At 49.0% G+C, this 22,030-nt stretch overlaps 1 protein-coding gene across 1 annotated transcript in view; it reads right to left on the bottom strand.

Moving 5' to 3' along the window:
- Positions 1-22,030, bottom strand: part of TRPM2 (transient receptor potential cation channel subfamily M member 2) — a 262,145-nt gene that overhangs the window by 214,439 nt on the left and 25,676 nt on the right. Inside the window, exon 3 of the mRNA XM_040357186.1 lies at positions 5,599-5,770. Coding sequence (XP_040213120.1) covers positions 5,599-5,770 — 172 coding nt within the window. The remainder of the gene's footprint in view (positions 1-5,598; positions 5,771-22,030) is intronic.

The following is a 22,030-nucleotide window of genomic DNA, read 5'->3' as shown; positions in this document are numbered from 1 at the left end:
AGAGTCAATATTATATTCATACAGAAATTAAAATACATGCCTTACATCATTATACTACATATATTTTATTAAATAAAAAAAGATTAAGTACACCAAACTTGGGTCTAAAAACTCTTAAACAAAATTGGTGTTATTACACTTTTTTTTAATGAATTTGGTTTATCTGCATTTCATTACGTGCAGTTCAATCTCTATGACAGATAAAGTTAGAAGACTCTTAGGTGGATTCAGAAAGAGTTAGGCCGGCCTGTCATGGACCTTGCAGTGCTGGAGTGGTTCTACTTGAAATCCTAATTCATGTATTTCAGAAGATGGGACATTACTGACAGTTCATTGCAGGAGATACTGGACACATTAGTGGTTTAGTTGTCCTGACTAGGTCAATAGACAATGATCCTTCAATGCTTAGCTCAGGCTATTGAAATGCTAAGTGGAGCCGGCTTGTGAAATACCTTTTATTGTGTTCTGCAGGTTAATAGCTGTTATCAGAGACGGGATGTCTCTAGGAGATAATTACCTCCACTAAATAACTTTTAGAATGTGTGTTTGAAGATGTATGTGTTTACGCTAAAAGACTTTGTATTGTTCTAAAGGTCAGAAGTCTCCTGTCAGGAGTATTGAATTAGCATGTTATTATCTAAAGGAATGTAACCTATCAGAGGTAATAATTAAGTCTTGCTAAATAGACCGGGCTATTGTGTACATTGATTACCCCCTGGGGCTTCTGTCTCAATACACATAATAGTCTTTCTATCCAAGCTATTGGACCAATCCCTGTTGACTATTTCAAGTCATCATTTGCATGATTAAGGAGGACCTGAGTGAGGACTGCATATACTTTACAATTGACCAATATGAAAGCGGTTGTTGGGGGTGGGATGTTCCAAATTCTGTATAAAAGTGTGCTGTGTACTTGGAAATAAAGAGTCCTGGTTGAACTTACATACAGCCTGCCTGGTGTGTGTTCTTAATGGGTCTGAACGGCACATAGCTGTAGTTCAGATCCCGGAACCTTGGATGACTGGACCATCAGACGTTGCAATCTGCAAGCTGACTCACTGGTAGCAGAGGAGTGTCGGGAGAGCAGAACAGGGCGAGCAAAGGGTCTCGTCACACGGCCTATCTACAGATACGCGGCGCAAGTGTAAGTATGCGCCGGCGCATTTTTGTTCCGTACCCACAGAACAAGATACGCCTGAAAATAGGCTTCCTCCGACTGACGCAACTTTTCTACGCCGGCCTAACTTGGGCGCATATTTAGGCGCGACGCATCTTGTGCTCACATTGTTATCCTATTCAAATATGCAAATGAGGGAGATACGCCGATTCACGCATGTAAGTGCGCCCGACGCAGGCTAAGCCCGGTGCGCGCAAGTCGTATGTCAGGCCTAAAGTTATTCCATCAAAAAGGTGGAATAACTTTGCACCAGACGGGCACAGGTAAACTGGAGAGCAGCTACAGCAGCAGCGTTACGGACGAGCTGAGCAAGCTGAGCACCCACACTTGCAGGACAACACATCTGTGTGCCAACATGCCAGGGGCAGGCGTGCTCCTAGCACTACTAATGGGTCCAGCGACTCGTAGGAGGGCACGGGAGAGGATATAATCTTCAGATTCAGCCCTGAAGCCATCCAGGAATTAGCCAGAACCCTGCATGATGACATCACCAGCAAGACACGCCGTGCGCATGCAGTGCAGCCACTGGTCAAGGTACTGGCAACACTGCATTTTCTTGCAAGTGGATCTTTTCAGCGTACAAGTGGAGTCGTGTCTGGGATGTCACAATGCACCATGAGCAGATGTGTGCACCAGGTTGTCCCTGCAATCCTCAGATGCATGTCCCACCACTTCATCCAACCCACCCAGGAGCACCTGCGGCAGAAGGCAATGGAGGATTTCTACAGAATTGCAGGATTCCCACACACTGTGGGGGCCATTGATTGCACACATGTGGCACTACAGCCCCCCGTGACACAGAGCACATATACCGCAATCGTAAGCACTGGCATTCCATCAATGTACAGGTGATAGCCGATGCCCAATGCCTCATATGGCACGTCCGTGCCAAACACCCAGGGTCCAGCCACGACAGCTACATATACCGTCAAAGCACCATCCCAACAGATTTTGAACAGAACGTGTATGGGGACAGCTGGCTGGTTGGTGAGTGCAGACATCACGAGGGGCACATGCATGACTAACATCCTCCTGTCTTTTCCCTTCCAGGTGACGCGGCATATGCACTTGGACCCCATCTCATGACTCCATTCCGGACTCCCCAAACCCTAGGAGAACAAAACTACAATGCTGCACACATACGTACCCGTGGAGTGGTGGAACGCACCTTTGGCCTCCTGAAGTCCCGTTTCCGATGCCTGGATAAGTCTAGGGGGACCCTGATGTATTCCCCAAACTTTGTGTGCCAGATCATCGGTGCATGTTGCATTCTGCACAACTACGCCATTAGAAAGGGCCTGGAGATTGAGCTACGTGATGACCTGACCCCCGAACCACACAATCCCCCCCTAACCGAGGGTACCCCGTCTGCTGAGGGAGCAGCAGTCAGAAGACGCCTCACAGAAGACATGTTTTCACGTTAAACATACACATTCATCATGGCACAAGGGGAATGCACGCATGCACACCACTGTGGTCCCTAGCACACACATCCCACATCCTCATCAAATTGGATTAGCCCAAGTACACCGCACGGGACTTGGGAGCAGCAACGCCACGCCAAGGCTCCAATTATGTTGCTGTACATTCATACACCATTTACACGGGTCGTGGGGATAACTTCTCCCCAACGACTGAGGGTGACAAACCTTACTGACAGGAGTGTCCCCCCCCCCCACATTCACACACCAGTCACACTGTAGCAGCACTCCTCACCGTGTGCTTTCCAAAAAAAAAAACTCATCACCTGAGCATATAAAAATAAAAAAGCTCATCGCCTGAGCATATAAAAATAAAAAAGCTCATCACCTGAGCATATAACAAAAAGTCCTGAAAAAAAAGGCAGTTATTTGGCCTAACGGCGGCTGCACCTGCTGGCAACTCTCTGGCTCCTCAGCTGCCTGGGGGGAGCCTGGGGTGGGGCGGTGGGTGATCTGGAGGTGGCTCAACCCCCGGGTGGGCCACTCCTGGCAGGTGATGGCTGCCTACCCTCCAAGGCCACGGCAATCCGGCTGAGGAACAGGTTGGTTTGGGCCTGCATCCTCAGCTGGCGGGTGAGGTTAGACCGCTCATTTCGTTGCCTCCGTCTCCCCTCCTCCTGTATGGCAGCCGTGTTTGCGTTTACGGCCTCAATAAGGCTATCTACCTTGCCCACCAGGTTGACAGTGGTGGCCTGCAGGTCAACCACACAGGTGGCCACTGCAGAGCTGTTGCAACTGACATCCTGCACTGCCTTACGGATTTGGCCAGCATTATGAGCCATCTGCTGCAGGTGCCCGGCTATCTCCCCCATATGCCGGGTCTGCTGGCTCTGGTCCAGGGCTATTTGGTCCTGGACATTAATGGGTACACCCCTCGTCTTCCGCGTTGCCTTTCTTGGGGCAGACGACTCAAGGGAGCAGGTGTATGGGGAGCCCCTTGAGGTGGTTCCCCTGCTGATGGGAGACGCAAAGGGGCTTCTCCTGATGGGGGTGGAGGTATGAGAGGGCCCAGCCATAAAACTGGACTCCTCTATAATGAGCCCAATCTGCCCTAGGTCCACAGACTCCTCCACCACCTCCTCGAGAGGAGAAGTGTGGACACTCCCCTCCACCGCAGCATCTTGGGGGTCTTCCTGAGGCTGCTCCGCGGAAGATGTGGTGGGACGGCCACCGCCACCAGATGGGCCCACTCCCTCCTACACATCTGTGGATGACACAAAGCAGTCACATGTTGGGGGACCCACACACTTGTCACATGTTCCCTTCCACCCCCTCACATGCTACACACCAAATAAAGGATATAAAACACTTACCTGTCCTCAAGGCATCATCCCGGGAATCAAACCCCTCAACTCCCTCCAAATGCTCCCTCTGCATGCACTGGGCGACCTTCTCCTCATCCGGGGACAGTGCAATGTTGCAGGGTGGTCCACCCCCCGTGCTTCCGAATAGCTGTAAGATTCTCCCGCACACAGAGCCTCAGATCATTTATTTTTTTGTTAATATCCTTGCCACTGCGGGTGGCATTGGCAAGGGCATTAACTTGAGTGGCAATAGTGTCCAGGATCTCTTGCTTCCTGGCACGGGTGGTATCACGACTCTCTGCACCATGGAGGAAGCGATCATGCTGCTCCATACCAGCAATAACTATTTCCCTCTCCTGTGGAGAAAAGTTCCTCTTCCTTTTGCTGACGGGAGGAGCCATAGTACAGCAAAAGAAGCAATAGCAAACGAACAGCAAAATTACCTTGCTCAGGGGGGGAAAAGCAGGATGTAATTTTGCGTCGGACAGACGCATGTCTGGGACTATTTATGCGCTCGGCGCAAGCCGATAGGCCGGCGTACAACGGGAAGTTCGGCCGGCCTTGTTGTGAGCATGCGCACAAGGAAGCGCTCAGACTTAGACATCACTGCGCATGCTCCGTTGAAGATAGGCCGGGCGTAATCCACTGCACCACGCTCAGACAATCATTTGCATAAGTTCACACTTACTTACGCAAAGGGCCAGATTCACAGCCGAGATACGACGGAGTATTCCAGATACTCCGTCGTATCTCTCAGAGTATCTATGCGACTGATTCATAGAATCAGTTACGCATAGATATCCCTAAGATCCGACAGGTGTAATTGTTTTACACTGTCGGATCTTAGGATGCAGTACCGCGGCCGCCGCTGGGGGGAGTTTGCGTCGTAAACCAGCGTCGGGTATGCAAATTAGGAGTTACGGCGATCCACGACGGTTTTTCGCGCTCGCTACGTCGCCGCTAGTCTAGTTTCCCGTCGCAAAGTTAGTCGTCGTTTTGGGTGCCTTAACTTTACACAGCACACGTATGTGCTGTATAAAGTATGGCCGTCGTTCCCGCGTCGAAATTGAAAAATTCAAGTAGTTTGCGTAAGACGTCCGGGAATACGGAAGTACGCCATGCACATCGCCGTTCGAAAAAAATGACGTCACTTCGCGCAAAGCACGGCGGGAATTTCGAAACGGAGCATGCGCAGTAGGTCCGGCGCGGGAGCGCGCCTAATTTAAATGGCACACGCCCATTTAAATTACACGGGTTTACGCCGGAGGCCGCCGGCGTAGGTTTTCATTGCAAGTGCTCTGTGAATCAGGCACTTGCGATGAAAACTTGCGGCGGTGTAACGTATCTACGATATGTTACGCCGCCGCACTTCTACCTGAATCTGGCCCCAAGTGCTTTGTGAATCATCTATTTTGCTCTCCGACTTATGCCGGCGTAGCGCATATACGTTGCGTTACGCCGGCACAAGTATGCGCCCATCTACCTGAATCTAGCTAAAACTGTCCAGCCTGGAAGCTTTTGATGATAAATAGATAGATAGATGTTTCTCAAAATTCCTGAAATATTAATAAGGAGAGCGCATAATGAAGCGACTTATAGTAAGATAAAGCTAAAATACAATTATTATAAAACAAACCTTTCCAGCCCTTGGACTCAGGCCAGTGAAGCTGATATCTCCAAAAGCATCTGTAGGCATCTCCTTTATATGTTCTCTGTGATCCCATATCTCCTTGCTTTGGAAGGGCTGTGGCCTTGTAGCAATATCCATATGTTGTTCTTTGGAGTATCCACACATGCATATACTCTTTCTATAAAGAAAATTTTAAAAGATTATTATGCTCAAATACCTTAGTGACATATTTCTACTGTACTGAATTAGTTCTCGCCTCCATTGTTTACATTCTACAAATGTTTTTTTTTTTTTTTTATCTGCTTTAACCACTTGCTTACTGGGCATACAGTATATACCCCCCTCCTGCCCAGGTGAAATTTCAGCTTTCGGCACTGCGTCGCTTTAACTAACAATTGCGCGGTCGTGCGACGTGGCTCCCAAACAAAATTGACGTCCTTTTTTCCCCACAAGTAGAGCTTTCTTTTGGTGGTATTTGATCGCCTGTTGCGCTATAAACAAAAAAGAGCAACAATTTTGAAAAAAAATACAATATTTCTTACTTGTTGCTATAATAAATATCCCAATTTAAAAAAAAAAAAACACATTTTTTTTTCTCAGTTTAGGCCGATAAGTATTCTTCTACATATTTTTGGTAAAAAAAAAATCGCAATAAGCGACTGGTTTGCGCAAAAGTTATAGCGCCTACAAAATAGGTGACAGAATTATTATTTTTTATTATTATTTTTTTTTTTACTAGAAATGGCGGCGATCTGCGATTTTTATTGGGACTGCGACATTATGGCGGACACTTTTGACACATTTTTGGCGCCATTTACATTTATACTGCGATCAGTGCTATAAATATGCACTAATTACAGTATAAATGTGACTGGCATTGAAGGGGTTAACACTAGGGGGTGAGGAAGGGGTTAAATGTATTCCCTGCATTGTGTTCTAACTGTAGGTGGGGGGGGGGGTGACTGGGGGAGGTGACCGATCTATGTCCCTATATACAAGGGACACTGATCGGTCTCCTCTCCAGAGACAGGACGCTGTCTCTGTGTAAAACGGCAATGAGACATGATCTCATATGTTTACATATGAAATCATCTCTCATTGGCCGCACAGATCGCATCGCAAACGGCCACTCTGATTGGCCGTTCGCAGCGATCTGTGATTGGCTGTGTCCAAGGGACACGGCTAACACAGAGTTTCCCCGCTGCGCGCTCTGGAGCGCGCGCGGGGAACGCTCAAAGGGGCGGACGTCAATTGACGTCCAGTTGGATTTTCAGGTCCGCGCTGTAGCCGTCATTCGACTATAGCGCGGGTCTGAAGAAGTTAAAATTAACATGAACTTGGCTCATTCTGCTCAAAGTTACAGATTTGCTCAACAGTAATCATCCTCTGCTATTTCCACACCCCCCCCCCCACAGTCAGAGTCTCAAGAAGTCCTGTGTGAGTTCTAAATCAGAGCTTAAACCCTCTACAAAATGACAGCACATGGGCCAGCGATTGGCCAGTCAGTCATCCAGATCTGCATAGTCAGAGGAAAGGGGTAGAGTTACATGCTTCCCCATACCTTAATGACCAGGTTTTTGGCAGGTGAAAAACCCAGTGTGCAGATACCCTGGTAATGATCTAGGGCCCAGCTTGAAGAATTGTACATAAGAAATCACAGAAACTATGTATTCTATCTATATATGTTTTCTAACAATATACTGTATGTAGCGCCCCCTTGCTTTTAGCATGGGTGCTACGCCTTAATTTAGTGAAGAAGGGAGAGTTACTTTGCTCCCTTCTATGTGTTTGTCTAAATTTGGGACCTCTGTCGTTTCAGAAGTCCACTGGGTCAGACTGTGGTCAGGGAGTGCAATGCCACCTTTGGTCAGCAGTTGGCACCAGAGGGGTTCTGACGGAGCAGATCTTCTCCTAGCGGCCAATCAGAGGATGTTTAGTCTCGCGGGGCATGCTGGGAGAGGGTATATCCGTGAGGGAGGTCAGGTGTCCGTGTGCTCTTTTTCCCACGGTCCTCGTTCCAGGTGCTGTACCCACCTTCAGGGTACGCGCATCAATGGACCCCGCCGGCGTGGCCCTCCTGGATCTCATTCTAGAGAGGGAGAAAGTCTCCATGCTCCGCTGGGTTCCAGGACTTATTGACAGAATCCTTGTCTGGGATCGGGAGTCCGGTAGCTGACAGGTATGCTTACTGTCATCCAGGGACTTTCTTTAAATCAGCCTACTGGGAATGTTTTCACTTACTAAAGTCTATATATTGAAGATGGCCTATGATGGGGCCTAGAGAGAGGTCTGTGTTTTAGACCTGCTTATCCCAGTATTATGCAGAGTGACGCTCCGGCTGATGGGCCTGTCATAGGGGTCTGTCCGGGGGGGGGGGGCCACTTTACACACTCCGAGTAGAGTGGCGGTGTGTTCTCTAATTGATTTAACGCAGAGCAAAGAATTGCTCAGTTCTACATCCAGGCCTGATACTGCATGGTTTTTTCTTTCCTTCATCAGCTTTGACCTCCCTGCATTGTGTTGATGTTGGCTGTGTTTGGCCTAAGCAATAAAGCATAGAAAATCCTTTATTGAATGTCTGGACCTCCATTCACTCCTGCTGTTCTTACAAATTACACCCCTAGACATTGCCAAGGTGACCTAGCAGGCCTATCCCAAAATCAACCAGCGGCTCCTTCAGGGGTAGCGCTACACGTGGTGGCTCGTCCAGGATTCAGCCGTTGCCGTTGGCAACAGAGGAGTGAGGTTATTTGGTGGAGAGTGTCCGATGTTGTGCACTTTTAACTGAGTTTAGCCTCGCATTGCTGAGCCTGGGCGTGTGTGTGGCCTAGCACGCACCTGAAACGTGTCCGGACAGTTTCACTTCAAGTGGGTGGAGCCACCCTCCCCTGCACGTGGCGCCAGAAGATTTTGCGCCAAACTGGGAGGAGTGACACCCAAATGCGCGCCAAGTGGGAGTCCAGGCAGAATCACCATTCCTCTGAACGGAGCGGATCGCTACCAGCGAGATGTCAGAGACTTTCCAGCCTCCAACTGCCCTGAGGCTCCCGGTGACTACACCCGGGCTATTCCTTGAGCCTATGGAACCGTGACAGATACGGGTGTCCGACTGTCCACAGCGGGCCGGTTTGTTCTGTTGTCCTTCGAGGGAGCGGAGACGTTGGGCCTCTGGTGCCCCCGATGTGAGGAGTTGGCTGTCCGCCTTTTGCCCTTCACCCGGTGCCAGAGATGCCGGGCGCCCTTGTTCTCCACGATGCCGGTGGCCGAACCTCCGCGGGACTATCGGGTGGATAAATATTCCGGAGTTGTCATCGCAGAGGCGGAGGCCCCATGGCCAGAAGCTTCTCCTGCTGAGGGGAACGCAACCCCCGCCAGACTATCGGAAGATGAAAGCGTGTTGAAGAGGGTTCCCCTGCCGGCTGCCTGGGCTGTTGGCTCTCAGGAGGTAAGCCGCCGGGCGAAAGGGAACCGGGGAGCAAATTTATGGCCCATGCGGCCTGTGTGCAGGCCAAGACCACCTGTGAGGCCGATCCCGTCGGTACGGGGACCATTCGATGTGTGTCTGCGGGTGGGAGATCTACCCAGCCCCTTGACTGGGCCAAGCTGAGGCAGTTTATTCGACCGGACAAGATCACTGGAGAAAGAGAGTACCTCCCCTCTGGAGCCGAGGATTCCACAGAGTTTGACCCTTGGTCGGAAGGCTCTCATACGGACGATGGCGACCTTCCTGATCATCTGTTTGAGCCCCGATTCCTGGAGCAGCAGGGCTTCGGGGGATGTCGGGCCTCGGGAAATAGGAGGAGAAGAAAAAGACGCCCTGACCAGAACACCTCCAGTGGCCCATGTTTGCCCTAAAGGAGCGGGTGAGCCTGTTGTGTGCTGTACGTTTTATTTTTTTCCTCAAATGGCTAAGCTCACTGCTCTTCCAGCCCGGGGCATGTTGCCCCACTCAGGAGTATGATGCTCCCGTTAGCAGGCCTGCCAAAACTGTGGTTATCCAACCCAAGGGAAGTTACGGACAAGTATGCCCCACTCTAATTAATGTTTTTTCTCTTCTCCCAGTTTCCCCCCCCCCCCTTACTTCTCCAGAACCACAAGAACTATTGTGAAGGACTCTTGGGAGGGTGTGGCCCAGATTCTCGTATATGGGTGTAAAACTGTGCGGGCGTAACGTATCTGCTTTACGTTACGCCGCCACAAGTTTTACAGGCAAGTGCTTTATTCACAAAGAACTTGCCTGTGAAGTTGCGGCGGCGTAGCGTAAATCACCCGGCGCAAGCCCACCTAATTCAAATTATACGGGTAGGGGGCGTGGAGCATTTAAAATAAGAGCGTTTCCACGCCGAACGTATTGCGCATGCGCCGTCTGAAAAAAATCCCTGGGTGCATTGCTCCAAATGACGTCATTGGTTTAGACGTGAAGGTAAATGGCGTCCAGCCCCATTCACGGACGACTTACACAAACAACGTAAATTTAAAAATTTAGGCGCGGGAACGACGGCCATACTTAACATTGGTTGCCTCTCATATAGCAGGGGCAACTTTACGCGGCGCAAATCTAATGTAAACGTCGTAACTTCACTGCGTCGACCGCGCGTATATTCGGGAATTCGCGTATTTTGCTAATTTGCATACTCGATGGGGAAAACAACGGAGGCGACACCTAGCGGCAAAAAGAAAAATAGCATTTAAGATCCGACAGCGTAAGAGCCTTACGCCTGTCGGATCTAATGGATATCTATGCGTAACTGATTCTAAGAATCAGTCGCATAGATAAGACGGCCCAGATTAGGACTTACGACGGCGTACATTGTGTTGCGCTGTCGTAAGCCCTTTGAGAATCTGGGCCTGTGTTTTTTTTTTAAACTGTGACTGTTGCAGTAACAGCGCACTGTCCGCTAGGGGCATAGTTCTGCATCGTTCTTCATAGGACTGTATTTTGATATTCTTGCATATAGTAATCCTTCATGGAGTTTTTGGGGAAGGAGACTTCGCATTCAGGTTTGAGCGTGCAGTCTCGATCCTGACTATAGATACTGTAAATATTAGGAAAAATATATTGTATTCCTGTATGTGTTTTTTTTTCTCTTCCCATACAGGACCGTTTTGGACCCACCTGCGTCGATCGCTGCTGAGAATGGGCAGATAGATAGCAGGGCTGTGTATGTCGTGTGTCTTAGGTTGATTTAAGAACTATGGGGCAGATCCACAAAGCACTTACGCCGGCGTATCTCGAGATGCGCGGCGTAAGTGTATATATACGCCGGTGTAACTATGCGCCGTATCCACAAAACTAGATACACCTGAAAAGCGGCTTTTTCCGACTGACGTAACTTTTCTACGCCGGCGCATCGTGGGCGCATATATACGCTGGACGCACCATTGATTTGCTATTCAAATATGCAAATGAGGGAGATACGGCGATCCACGAACGTATGTGCGCCCGATACGGGCTACGCGCGCCGCGCCTAAGTTGTACGTCCGGCCTAAAGTTTCCCCTCATAAAAGCAGCTGTAACTCAGCAGCAGACATGCACAGGTCAGCTGGAGAGCAGCTTCAGCAGCACCGTTAGGGACGAGCTGAGCATCCACACTTGCAGGACAACAATCTGTATGCCAACATGCCAGGGGCATCCATGGTCATAGCTGATATACCGACCGCGCCTAAACGTCTTTGGCATGGGGGCTTCGGAGGTGTATCGCATCTTCAGATTCAGCCCTGCTGCCATCCTGGAATTAACCACAACCCAGAAAGATGACATCACCAGCCAGACACACCGCTCACATGCAGTGGAGCCACTGGTCAAGGTACTGGCAACACTTCATTTCCTTGCCAGTGGCTCGTTCCAGTGTACAAGTGGAGTTGTGGCTGGGATGGCACAATCCTCCATTAGCAGATGTGTGCACCAGGTTGTCCCTGCAATCCTCAGACGCATGGCCCACCACATTGTCAGACCCACCCAGGAGAATCTGCGGCAGAAAGCAATGCGTGATTTCTACAGTATTGCAAGATTCCCACGCACCGTGGGGGCCATTGATTGCACACATGTGGCACTACGGCCCCCCCGTGACACAGAGCACATATACCGCAATCGTAAGCACTGGCATTCCATCAACGTACAGGTGATAGTCGATGCCCAATGCCTCATATGGCATGTCCGTGCCAAACACCCAGGGTCCAGCCACGACAGCTACATATACCATCAAAGCACCATCCCAACAGAATTCGAACAGAACGTGTATGGGGACAGCTGGCTGGTTGGTGAGTGACATGGGAGTCAGGCATGTCTGTCCGACCCCATGATGCAGACATCACGAGGGGCACATGCACGACTAACATCCTCCTGTCTCTTCCCTTCCAGGTGACTCTGCATATGCACTTGGGCCCCATCTCATGACTCCATTCCGGAATCCTGAAACCCCAGGAGAGAGAAGATACAATGATGCACACACACGCACCCGTGCAGTGGTGGAACGCACATTTGGCCTCCTGAAGTCCCGTTTCCGATGCCTGGATAAGTCTAGTGGGACCCTGTTGTATTCCCCAAACTTTGTGTGCCAGATCATCGGTGCATGTTGCATGCTGCACAACTTCGCCGTGAGAAAGGGCCTGGAGATTGACATACGTAATGACCTGACCCCCAAACCAGACATTCCCCCCCTAACCAAGGCCACTCCGTCTGCTGAGGGAAGAGCAGTCAGGAGATGCCTCACAGTAGGCATCTTTGCACGTTAAACACACACATTCATCATGGCACAAGGAGAATGCATGCATGCACACCACTGTGGTCCCTAGCACACACACCCCACATCCTCATCACATTGGATTAGCCCAAGTCCACAATGCAGGACTTGGGAGCAGCAAGGCCCTGTCAAGGCTCCAATTATGTTGCTGTCCATTCATACCACATTCACACGGTCCTGGGGATCACTTCTCCCCGCCGACCGAGGGTGACACCCCTTTTCCGGCAGGAATGTCACCCCCACATTCAAACACCAGTCACACTGTAGCCTGCACTACTGACCGTGTGCTTAGTCTATAAAACATAAAAAACTCATAACCTGAGTAGATCAAAAAAAGAAACATAAAAAACTCATAACCTGAGTAGATAAAAAAAATCAAAAAAAAATCAACGGTGCTGACGTGCCCCAGCTGCCTGGACTGCCTCCCCCCTGCCTGGATGGCTGCTGTGTTGTCCCTGACAGCCTCTGTCAGGGCGTGGACCTCATCACCCAGGCCTGCTGTGGTGGCCTGCAGTTCAGCCAGGCAGGTGACCACAGCTGTAGAATTGGCGCCCACATCCTGCACAGCTCCCTTCAGAGTGGCCATGCTGTGTGCCATGTGGTCGATCTTCATGGCAACCACACCAAGATGGTGGGTCTGGCGGGTCTGGTCCCTCTTGAGGTGTTCAGGAAGAACCTCAGACACCCCCCTAGTCTTCCTAGACACCTTCTTGTGTCCAGAAGTGGCTTGGGGGGAAGTCCTTTTGGGGGAGGAGCGGGAGGGGCTACCCTGATGGTGGGCTGACTGGTCCCAGCCAAAGGGGAAGACTCCTCCAAATGGAGCCTGACTTCATTCCCACTGGTCACCTCCTCCTCCTCAAACACCTCCTGAGGAGAGGTGTGACCACTCCCTTCCACGGATGACTCGTGGCTTGCCAGGGGGTCTGCCTCAGACTGATGTCCGGGGGATGGTGTGGACTGGCCAGATGGCCCAGCACCCTCCTGCACATCTGTGGATGACACAAAACATTCACATGTTGGAGGATCCACACACTTGTCACATGTTCCCTTCCACCCCCACACATGCTACACACACCAGATAGGAGATAAAACACACTTACCTGTCCTCAAGGCATCCTCAACGGAGTCAAAGCCCTCAACTCCCTCCACTTGATGCCTGTGGAGGCACTGGGCAACCACCTGCTCCTCAGGAGTCAACGTCAGAGTAGTTGCTGGTCCCCCTCCAGTGCCCCTGGCATGAGTCCTCATCCTGGCCAGCTTACCTTTCACCAGGTGACGCAAATCATTGATTTTCTTAAGAATGTCATTTGGGGTCCTGACCTCGTTACCCATTCAGGGGTCCTGAGCTCGTTAGCATTCACATCTGCCGCAATCTGCGCCAGGATCTCCTTCCTCCTGGCCTGGGTGGTGTTGGCACTCTGCCCCATGGAGAAAGGTATCAAACTGGGCCATGGCCCTGATAATCACTGCCTTCTCCTGTGGGGAATAATTCAACTTCCTCCTCTTCTCGGCAGCTGGAGCTGACATGGCTCAAAAAAATACAGCAGCAAAGAAACCAGCAAAAGTACCTTGCTTCAGGGGGGGAAACAAGCGGATGTACTTTTGCACTGGACGGGCGCATGTCTGGGCGTATTTATGCCCTGGGCGTATCTCACTGATTACGCCGGGCCTAGTTCTGAGCATGCGCAGAGAGGCGCTGAACATAGTCAGCGTCACGGCGCATGCGCTGTTCGTTCGGCCCTTCATTTGCATGGGGTCACGGCTCATTTCAATGGAACACGCCCACTTCCTTCCTACTTTGAATTACGCCGGCTTACGCCTAGGAATTTACGTTGCGCCGGCGCAACGTTGGGCGCAAATACTCTGAGGATACGGTACTTGCCTCTATAAGTTGAGCCGGCGTAACGGAAATGAGATGCGCTACGCCGGCCTATATATGCACCGATGTACGTGGATCTGCCCCACAATGTTCATGTGTGAACTCTGTCCTCTCTTCTTTTCCTCCTTTTCTTTTTTTTTGCAGGTATCAGGTCAGCATTCGGGCTCGAATGCTTTTGGACACTGGGGACAGTGTCAGTTCAAGTGGGGGGAGTATGTAGCGCCCCCTTGCTTTAAGCATGGGCGCTACGCCTAAATTTAGTGAAGAAGGGAGAGTTACTTTGCTCCCTTCTATGTGTTTGTCTACATTTGGGACCTCTGTCGTTTCAGAAGTCCACTGGGTCAGACTGTGGTCAGGGAGTGCAATGCCACCTTTGGTCAGCAGTTGGCACCAGAGGGGTTCTGACGGAACAGATCTTCTCCTAGCGGCCAATCAGAGGATGTTTAGTCTCGCAGGGCATGCTGGGAGAGGGTATATCCGCGAGGGAGGTCAGGTATCTGTGTGCTCTTTTTCCCGCGGGGTCCCCGTTCCAGGTGCGGTACCCACCTTCAGGGACCGCGCATCCATGGACCCCACCGGCGTGGCCCTCCTGGCCAGGACCTTGCAGTGGATCGCATTCTAGAGAGGGAGAAAGTCTCCACGCTCCGCTGGGTTCCAGGACTTATTGACAGGATCCTTGTCTGGGATCGGGAGTCCGGTAGCTGACAGGTATGCTTACTGTCATCCAGGGACTTCCTTTAAATCAGCCTACTGGGAATGTTTTCACTTACTAAAGTCTATATATTGAAGATAGCCTATGATGGGGCCTAAAGAGAGGTCTGTGTTTTAGACCTGCTTATCCCAGTATTATCCAGAGTGACGCTTCGGCTGCCGGGCCTGTCATAGGGGTCTGTCCGGGGGGGCATTTTACCCACTCCGAGTAGAGTGGCGGTGTTTTCTCTAATTGATTTAACGCAGAGCAAAGAATTGCTCAGTTCTACATCCAGGCCTGATACCGCATGGTTCTTTCTTTCCTTCATCAGCTTTGACCTCCCTGCATTGTGTTGATGTTGGCTGTGTTTGGCCTAAGCAATAAAGCATAGAAAATCCTTTATTAAATGTCTGGACCTCCATTCACTCCTGCTGTTCTTACAAATTACACCCCTAGACATTGCCAAGGTGACCTAGCAGGCCGATCCCAAAATCAACCAGCGGCTCCTTCGGGGGTAGCGCTACATGTATATCAAATAAATAAATGTGGTGCTTACACAAATAACAAAGTGAACAGATATCAATAAAAATTCCTGAAGTGAAAATAAAGTAAATAGATGTGCAAACGTTGCAAGAGCAATAACATATTAACATTCAATACAGTATGAATGGAGCCCCAAGGTCCTTGTAGGCATCTCATAAGGGGAGCTGTACCCAAGACAGGTTCCTATTAATATACATTTTTCACCCATAATAAAACACATACAAGAACCCTGTACCCCAACAGCTTCTATGACATAACCACATAAAGACCCGGGGCTAGATTCAGCAATGAATTACGCAGGCGTATCTATAGATACGCCGCGTAAATTCAAAGCTGAGCTGGCGTATCTTTTTTCTGTATTCAGAAAGCAAGATACGCCGACATTAGCCTAAGATCCGACTGGCGTAAGTGTCTTACATCGTCGTATCTTGGGGTGCATATTTACGCTGGCCGCTAGGTGGCGCTTCCGTCGTTTTCGGCGTAGAATATGCAAATGACTTAGATACGCCGATTCACAAATTTACGTCCGCCCAGCGCTATTTTTTTACGTCGTTTACGTTAGGCTTTTTCGGCGTAAGGTTACTCCTGCTATTAGGAGGCGCACGCAATGTTAAGTATGGCCGTCGTTCCCGCGTCGAAATTTGAATTTTTTACGTCGTTTGTGTAAGTCGTTCGCAAATAGGGCTGGACGGAATTTACGTTCACGTCGAAAACCAATACGTCCTTGCGGCTTACTTTGGAGCAATGCACACTGGGATATGTACACAGATGGCGCATTCGCCGTTCGTAAAAAACGTCAATCACGTCGGGTCACCAAGAATTAACATAAAACACGCCCCCTCATCCACATTTGAATTACGCGCGCTTACGCCGGCCCCATTTACGCTACGCCGCCGTAACTTTGAAGGCAAGTGCTTTGTGAATACAGCACTTGCCTCTCTAACTTATGGCAGAGTAGCATAAATACGATACGCTACGCCGCCGTAACATTGCGCGCCCCTACCTGAATCTAGCCCCCGGTACGTAACTGGCAGAAAACAACAATATTATAAATAAAGAAGAGAGGGTAGGAAGTTTTCCCAACACAATCTTTCCTCCAACCGAAAACTTTTCAAGACCCTCCCACTGACCATCTCCTGAAGCCCCACCTGCTCCTGTCCTACCCACAAATCTGGTAAATACCCCTTGATTCCTATTTACATTTAACCTACCAAAACACCCCTCCTATGTCCAACTCATTTTAACACAGTCATAACAGCCCGGCATCCAGGCTTTCCCTTTTCTTTCACTCTGGGCCTTACTTGACTAAAATATAAAAGTTTGTTTGACTCCTGTAGCACCCTCTACTGTAGGTAGGTGCTAGAATAGGATTTTTGCTAGGGAAACTGTCAGTGCAGGTAAATTTAGGCAGGCCTATGCTTCAGGCTAGGCCTGCTTGTTTTGATCTGGGGGCAGAGAGTGGTTAGTGTAGCAGTGGGTGTGACCGCCTATGCTCTAGTTCTGAGGCGCCTCCCCTGCTTCCAGGGAGATTGTTCTGGAACAGGGGCAGGGCCTAGGACTGGAGTGGTAGGCAGCTCATGTGAGGAGCCCTGGCCAATCCCCACTTGGTATTGACAGGGGGCAGGCCTCCCATATAAGCTGAAGTCACATGCCACTGGGGGGAGAGTTGTCAGCCAGGAGAAGTGGAGAATGGAGTACTAGGAAGCAGCAGGAGGCCATTCACATCTGGGTAGGGTGCGCCGATCGTGGAGGAACCCAGGAGAGATGGGAGGGAGCTTCATCCTAATGCCCTGTACACACGATTGGTCAATCCGATGAGAACGGTCTGATGGATTTTTCCATCAGTTAACCGATGAAGCTGACTGATGGTCAGTCGTGCCTACACATCAGTTAAAAAAACGATCATGTCAGAACGCGGTGACGTAAAACACAACGACTTGCTGAAAAAAAATAAGTTTAATGCTTCCAAGCATGCGTCGACTTGATTCTGAGCATGCGTGGATTTTTAATTAATTGTTAATTTTAAAACAAGTTTCACATTTTTTAACCGATGGATAAATAATCGATGGGGCCCACACATGATCGGTTTGGTCTGATGAAAACGGTCCATCAGACCGTTCTCATCGAAATGACCGATCGTGTGTACGCGGCATTACACTGTCATGGATGAAGTCTTCATCTTTACGCGGTCATAGATGAGGAGTCCTGGAACAGAGGGGCTGGAGAAGCAGTCGGAACGTATGTCCAGTTAAAGTTCTCCATCATGGACTCGGGCCAGGGAACGGTCAGTGAGTGGATCACACTGGATGAGGCATGCCAGGGGAGCTGGGTACGAGGCCAAATGAGAGACTGTGGGGAGTGTGTCAAGTCGCTGCGGCCTGCAGGCACAGGATTTGCAGGCCGAACTAGCTGGGAGCAGTAGTCCACCAACCAGCATGTGCTACTAAATTACTAGGCCACCGGGGAGAGGTACTGCAGACCTCTGGCCTAGTAACAGCACCTGATTACAGCCAACAAGCTGGGATTATTCAGATTGATCCCCTTTTGTCATTATGAAGATGATGGGATGGAATCTAATAGTTTTACAGTGGAAGTTTTGTGCAGCAGGAGAGAAGTCCTGGGAGCAACAGTCTGCAGGAGTTAATGCAGAGGAGAAGGAGCAATAACCTGCATGGTGTTATGCAGAGGAAGAGACTGTAAATGTTAGAAGTACATAAGTTCTTCAAGGCTAAACCAATTTACCAATGTTCACTAAATATGATGGCAAAGCAACATGTTCTATGGGCATCCCATATCCCCCTTTCCCCAACTAAGTTATATCCCCCAATAATCAAAAACAAAACAACGCAAATGACTGTTCATTGTCTCTGAGGTGATAGATGGAAGTCTGGCAGCAGGGTGATATAGTGGATGTTAGTAACTAGTAGTAACCATCCGCTACACTCCAATACCATCTGACCACCACTCCACCATTTACGCTTGCCTAAGTAACAACACGTGACACACGTTTAATGGCCATAGCAGCCCTTAATTAACAAATAATGTAAATAACATTTTAACATAGGTCAGGTGAGCGTGGGGGCCATTGAATGGTATCAATTTCTTCATCCTCCAGGAACTGGCTGCATGCTCTCACCACATAAGGCCAGACATTGTTGTGCACCAGGAGGAACCCAGGACCCACTGCACCAGCGTAGGGTCTGACAATGGGTCCAAGGATTTCATCCCGATACCTAATGGCAGTCAGGGTGCCATTGTGTAACCTGTAGAGGTCTGTGCGTCCCCCATGGATATGCCTCCCCAGACCATCACTGACCACCACCAAACCGGTCATGCTGAACGATGTTGCAGGCAGCATAAAGTTCTCTGTGGCTTCTCCAGACCCTTTCACGTCTGTTACATATGCTCAGGGTGAACCTGCTCTCATATGTGAAAAGCATGGGGCACCAGTGGCGGACCTGCCAGTTCTGGTGTTCAATGGAAAATGCCAATCGAGCTCCACAGCTCCGGCAGTGAGCACAGAGCACACTAGAGGATGTCAGCCCTACAGGCCACCCCCTTGAAGTCTATTTCTGATTGTTTGGTCAGAGACATTCACACCAGTGGCCTGCTGGAGGTTATTTTGTAGGGCTCTGGCAGTGCTCATCCTGTTCCTCCTTGCACAAAGTAGCAGATACCGGTCCTGCTGATGGGTTAAGGACCTTCTACGGCTCTATCCAGATCTCCTAGAGTAACTGCATGTCTCCTGGAATCTCCTCTATGCTCTTGAGAATGTGCTAGGAGACACGGCAAACCTTCTGGCAATGACACATATTGATGTGCCATCCTGGAGGAGTGCCTGTGCAACCTTTATAGGGTCCAAGTATCGCCTCGTGCTACCAGTAGTGACACTGACCCTAGCCAAATGCAAAACTAGTGAAAAATTGTCAGAAAAGATGAGTAGGGAAAAAAAATGTCAGACACCTCCACCTGAAAAAACATTCCTGTTTTGGAGGTCGTCTCATTGTTGCCCATCTATTGCACCTGTTGTTGATTTCAATTAACAGCAAAGCAGCTGAAACTGATTAACAACCCCCTCTGTATACACCCCTCCCCCTCTGCTACTTAACTGACCAGATCAATATCCCAGGAGTTCTGATTCAAAGTGTTCCTTTAATTTTTTGGAGCAGTGTATAATACACTCACACCAAGCATAAAAAATTGTGACACCAAAACTATGTGAGTGCAGTTTAAGACCCTAGGGTTAAAGTAATAGTGAATGGTGCACAAGAGAAAGGACTTTTTCTGTCTAAGGTCTGGTTGTATCCCTAAGGCCTTGTACAGACGGGCAAACATGTACGATGAAAACAGTCCGCCGGAACGTTTTCAGCGTACATGTCTGCCCGGGGATTTCTGTATGATGGCTGTACACACCATCATACAGAAATCCGTGCGTACTCTATACGCGGCGACCAGGCCGCGCCGTCGCCGCGACGATGATGCGCGCAGCCCTGCCAGTTTAATGCGTCGAAGTCATTCGACGCATGCGAGGGATGGCGGCCGCTCGGACATGGATGGTAGGTCTGTACAGACGACCGAATATGTCCGACGGGCAGGATTCCAGCGGTCATGTTTTAAAACATGTTCAGAAATATTTGCCCGCTGGAAAAAGGCCCGGCGGGCAAATGTACGCTGGAATCCTGTCCGCTCGGGCCTACACACGACCGAACATGTCTGCTGAAACTGGTCCGCGGACCAGTTTCAGCAGACATGTTCGGTCGTGTGTACGGGGCCTAAGGTTTCAGCTATGGGAACGTGGGCTATACGATTTTTCTCCCCCCCCTTTTTTCCTGTAAAGTTTTTTGTTTTATGTTTTTGATATTTCTGCTCTTTAGCAGTATATTGATTATTTATTGTGTATTTTAATTACATTCATTTGTCTGATCAGAATGTATGCGTGCCAGGGTTGTGGGCAGGGTTTGGCCATGAAGTATTGTATTTAGGGTGTGACATGATGCGCCGCCCGTGCCCCTGGAAGACGCAATTTTGTTGCAAAACGACGTAGGGCGGAACGGAATGGCGTTTGATGTCACCACCCACCATACTCACTACCAGCAGGAATGGGTATACCGCTTCAATTGTAAGTGTGTTTTTATATCTTCTTTCCAATACATTTGTAACTGGTTTACACTATGGGAGCATTATGTTTTCTTGGCATGACACCTGTAATTGGGATGTACTGAGTGTATCTTGATGTGCGCTGACCTGGACTACAATACTCGGTTTTGACTGGACCAGATCGGGCAATTTAGTTCAAAGCTTCTCCTGATCCTCTGTAGTGGGGGGTCACGGAGATCTGGTAAGCAGGCATTTGTTACAATTTCGGTGATGGATCTCACAAGATTGCTTCATGACAAGAATGTCTATTATATGGAAGAATTGATTAGAGACTTTCATACACGGGTGTTTTAACGTTTTTTTCTCACTTCACAATTACACATCTCAATGCAGTTGTGTGTTGATTTGTCCACTGTATTTGTTATTGTGTATATTTTTTAGTTTTTTATGTAACAGGTGGAATTAATTTGTTTACCTTTATTTATCATCACATTTGATGTATTTAATGGGTTATTTATTTACTCATATTGATTATTTGTCACTCTGGGTCCATGCACTTTTTGTGCTACCTTTATGTAGTTAGCGCAACCTATATTTTTCCACATTTGTTTACGGTTTTGTTTTGCAGCAGGTTTTGCAGCTTTCTTACTATAATTGCTTTCACCCATTCACTTTGGGGGCTTTTCACATTCTTAGCGCAGTTTCTTTCTCCATTTTCCCCTCTGTATACACCCCTCCCCCTCTGCTACTTAACTGACCAGATCAATATCCCAGGAGTTCTGATTCAAAGTGTTCCTTTAATTTTTTACTACATATAATACACTCACACCAAGCGTAAAAAATGTTGACACCAAAACTATGTGGGTATGTGAGTGCAGCTGCTGTTTCAGACCCTAGGGTTAAAGTAATAATGTATGGTGCACAAGAGAAAGGACTCTATGGGGCTGATTTACTATGCTCTGTGCGCTGCGCTGGTTCATGCCTTAATTAGTGCGCCGGGTGGAGGCTTAATTAGGCGCATGAACCAGCATAGCAGCCGGCGCATTGAAAGTAATATGTAAAGCCGCGCCGAACTCCCTATAGAAGTCTATGGGAGAAATCAAAAGTGTTCATTTTAAAGGCTAATCTGCAAGTTGTGTCCTAAAAAGTGTTTGGGGACCTCAGTCCTGCCCCAGGGGACATGTATCAATGTTTTTTTATTTTTTAAAACGGCCGTTTTTTCGGGAGCAGTGAAATGAATAATGCTTAAAGTGAAACAATAAAAGTGGAATATTCCTTTAAATTTCGTACCTAGGGGGGGTGTAATGTCAGCATGTGAAATAGCGCATTTTTCCCGCACTTAGAACTGCCCCTGCACAAAATGACATTCAGAAGGAAAAAAGTCATTTAAAAATTCACACGCGGCTATAATGAATTGTCGGCTCTGACAATTCTAAAGGGATTCATTCATAAAACAACAAAATGTGTAGGGGTTCCCCCAAATTA

Source organism: Rana temporaria, chromosome 6 (genome assembly GCF_905171775.1).
Source record: "Rana temporaria chromosome 6, aRanTem1.1, whole genome shotgun sequence".
Taxonomy (NCBI): Eukaryota; Metazoa; Chordata; class Amphibia; order Anura; family Ranidae; genus Rana; species Rana temporaria.
This window is presented reverse-complemented; position numbering and strand designations above follow the sequence as displayed.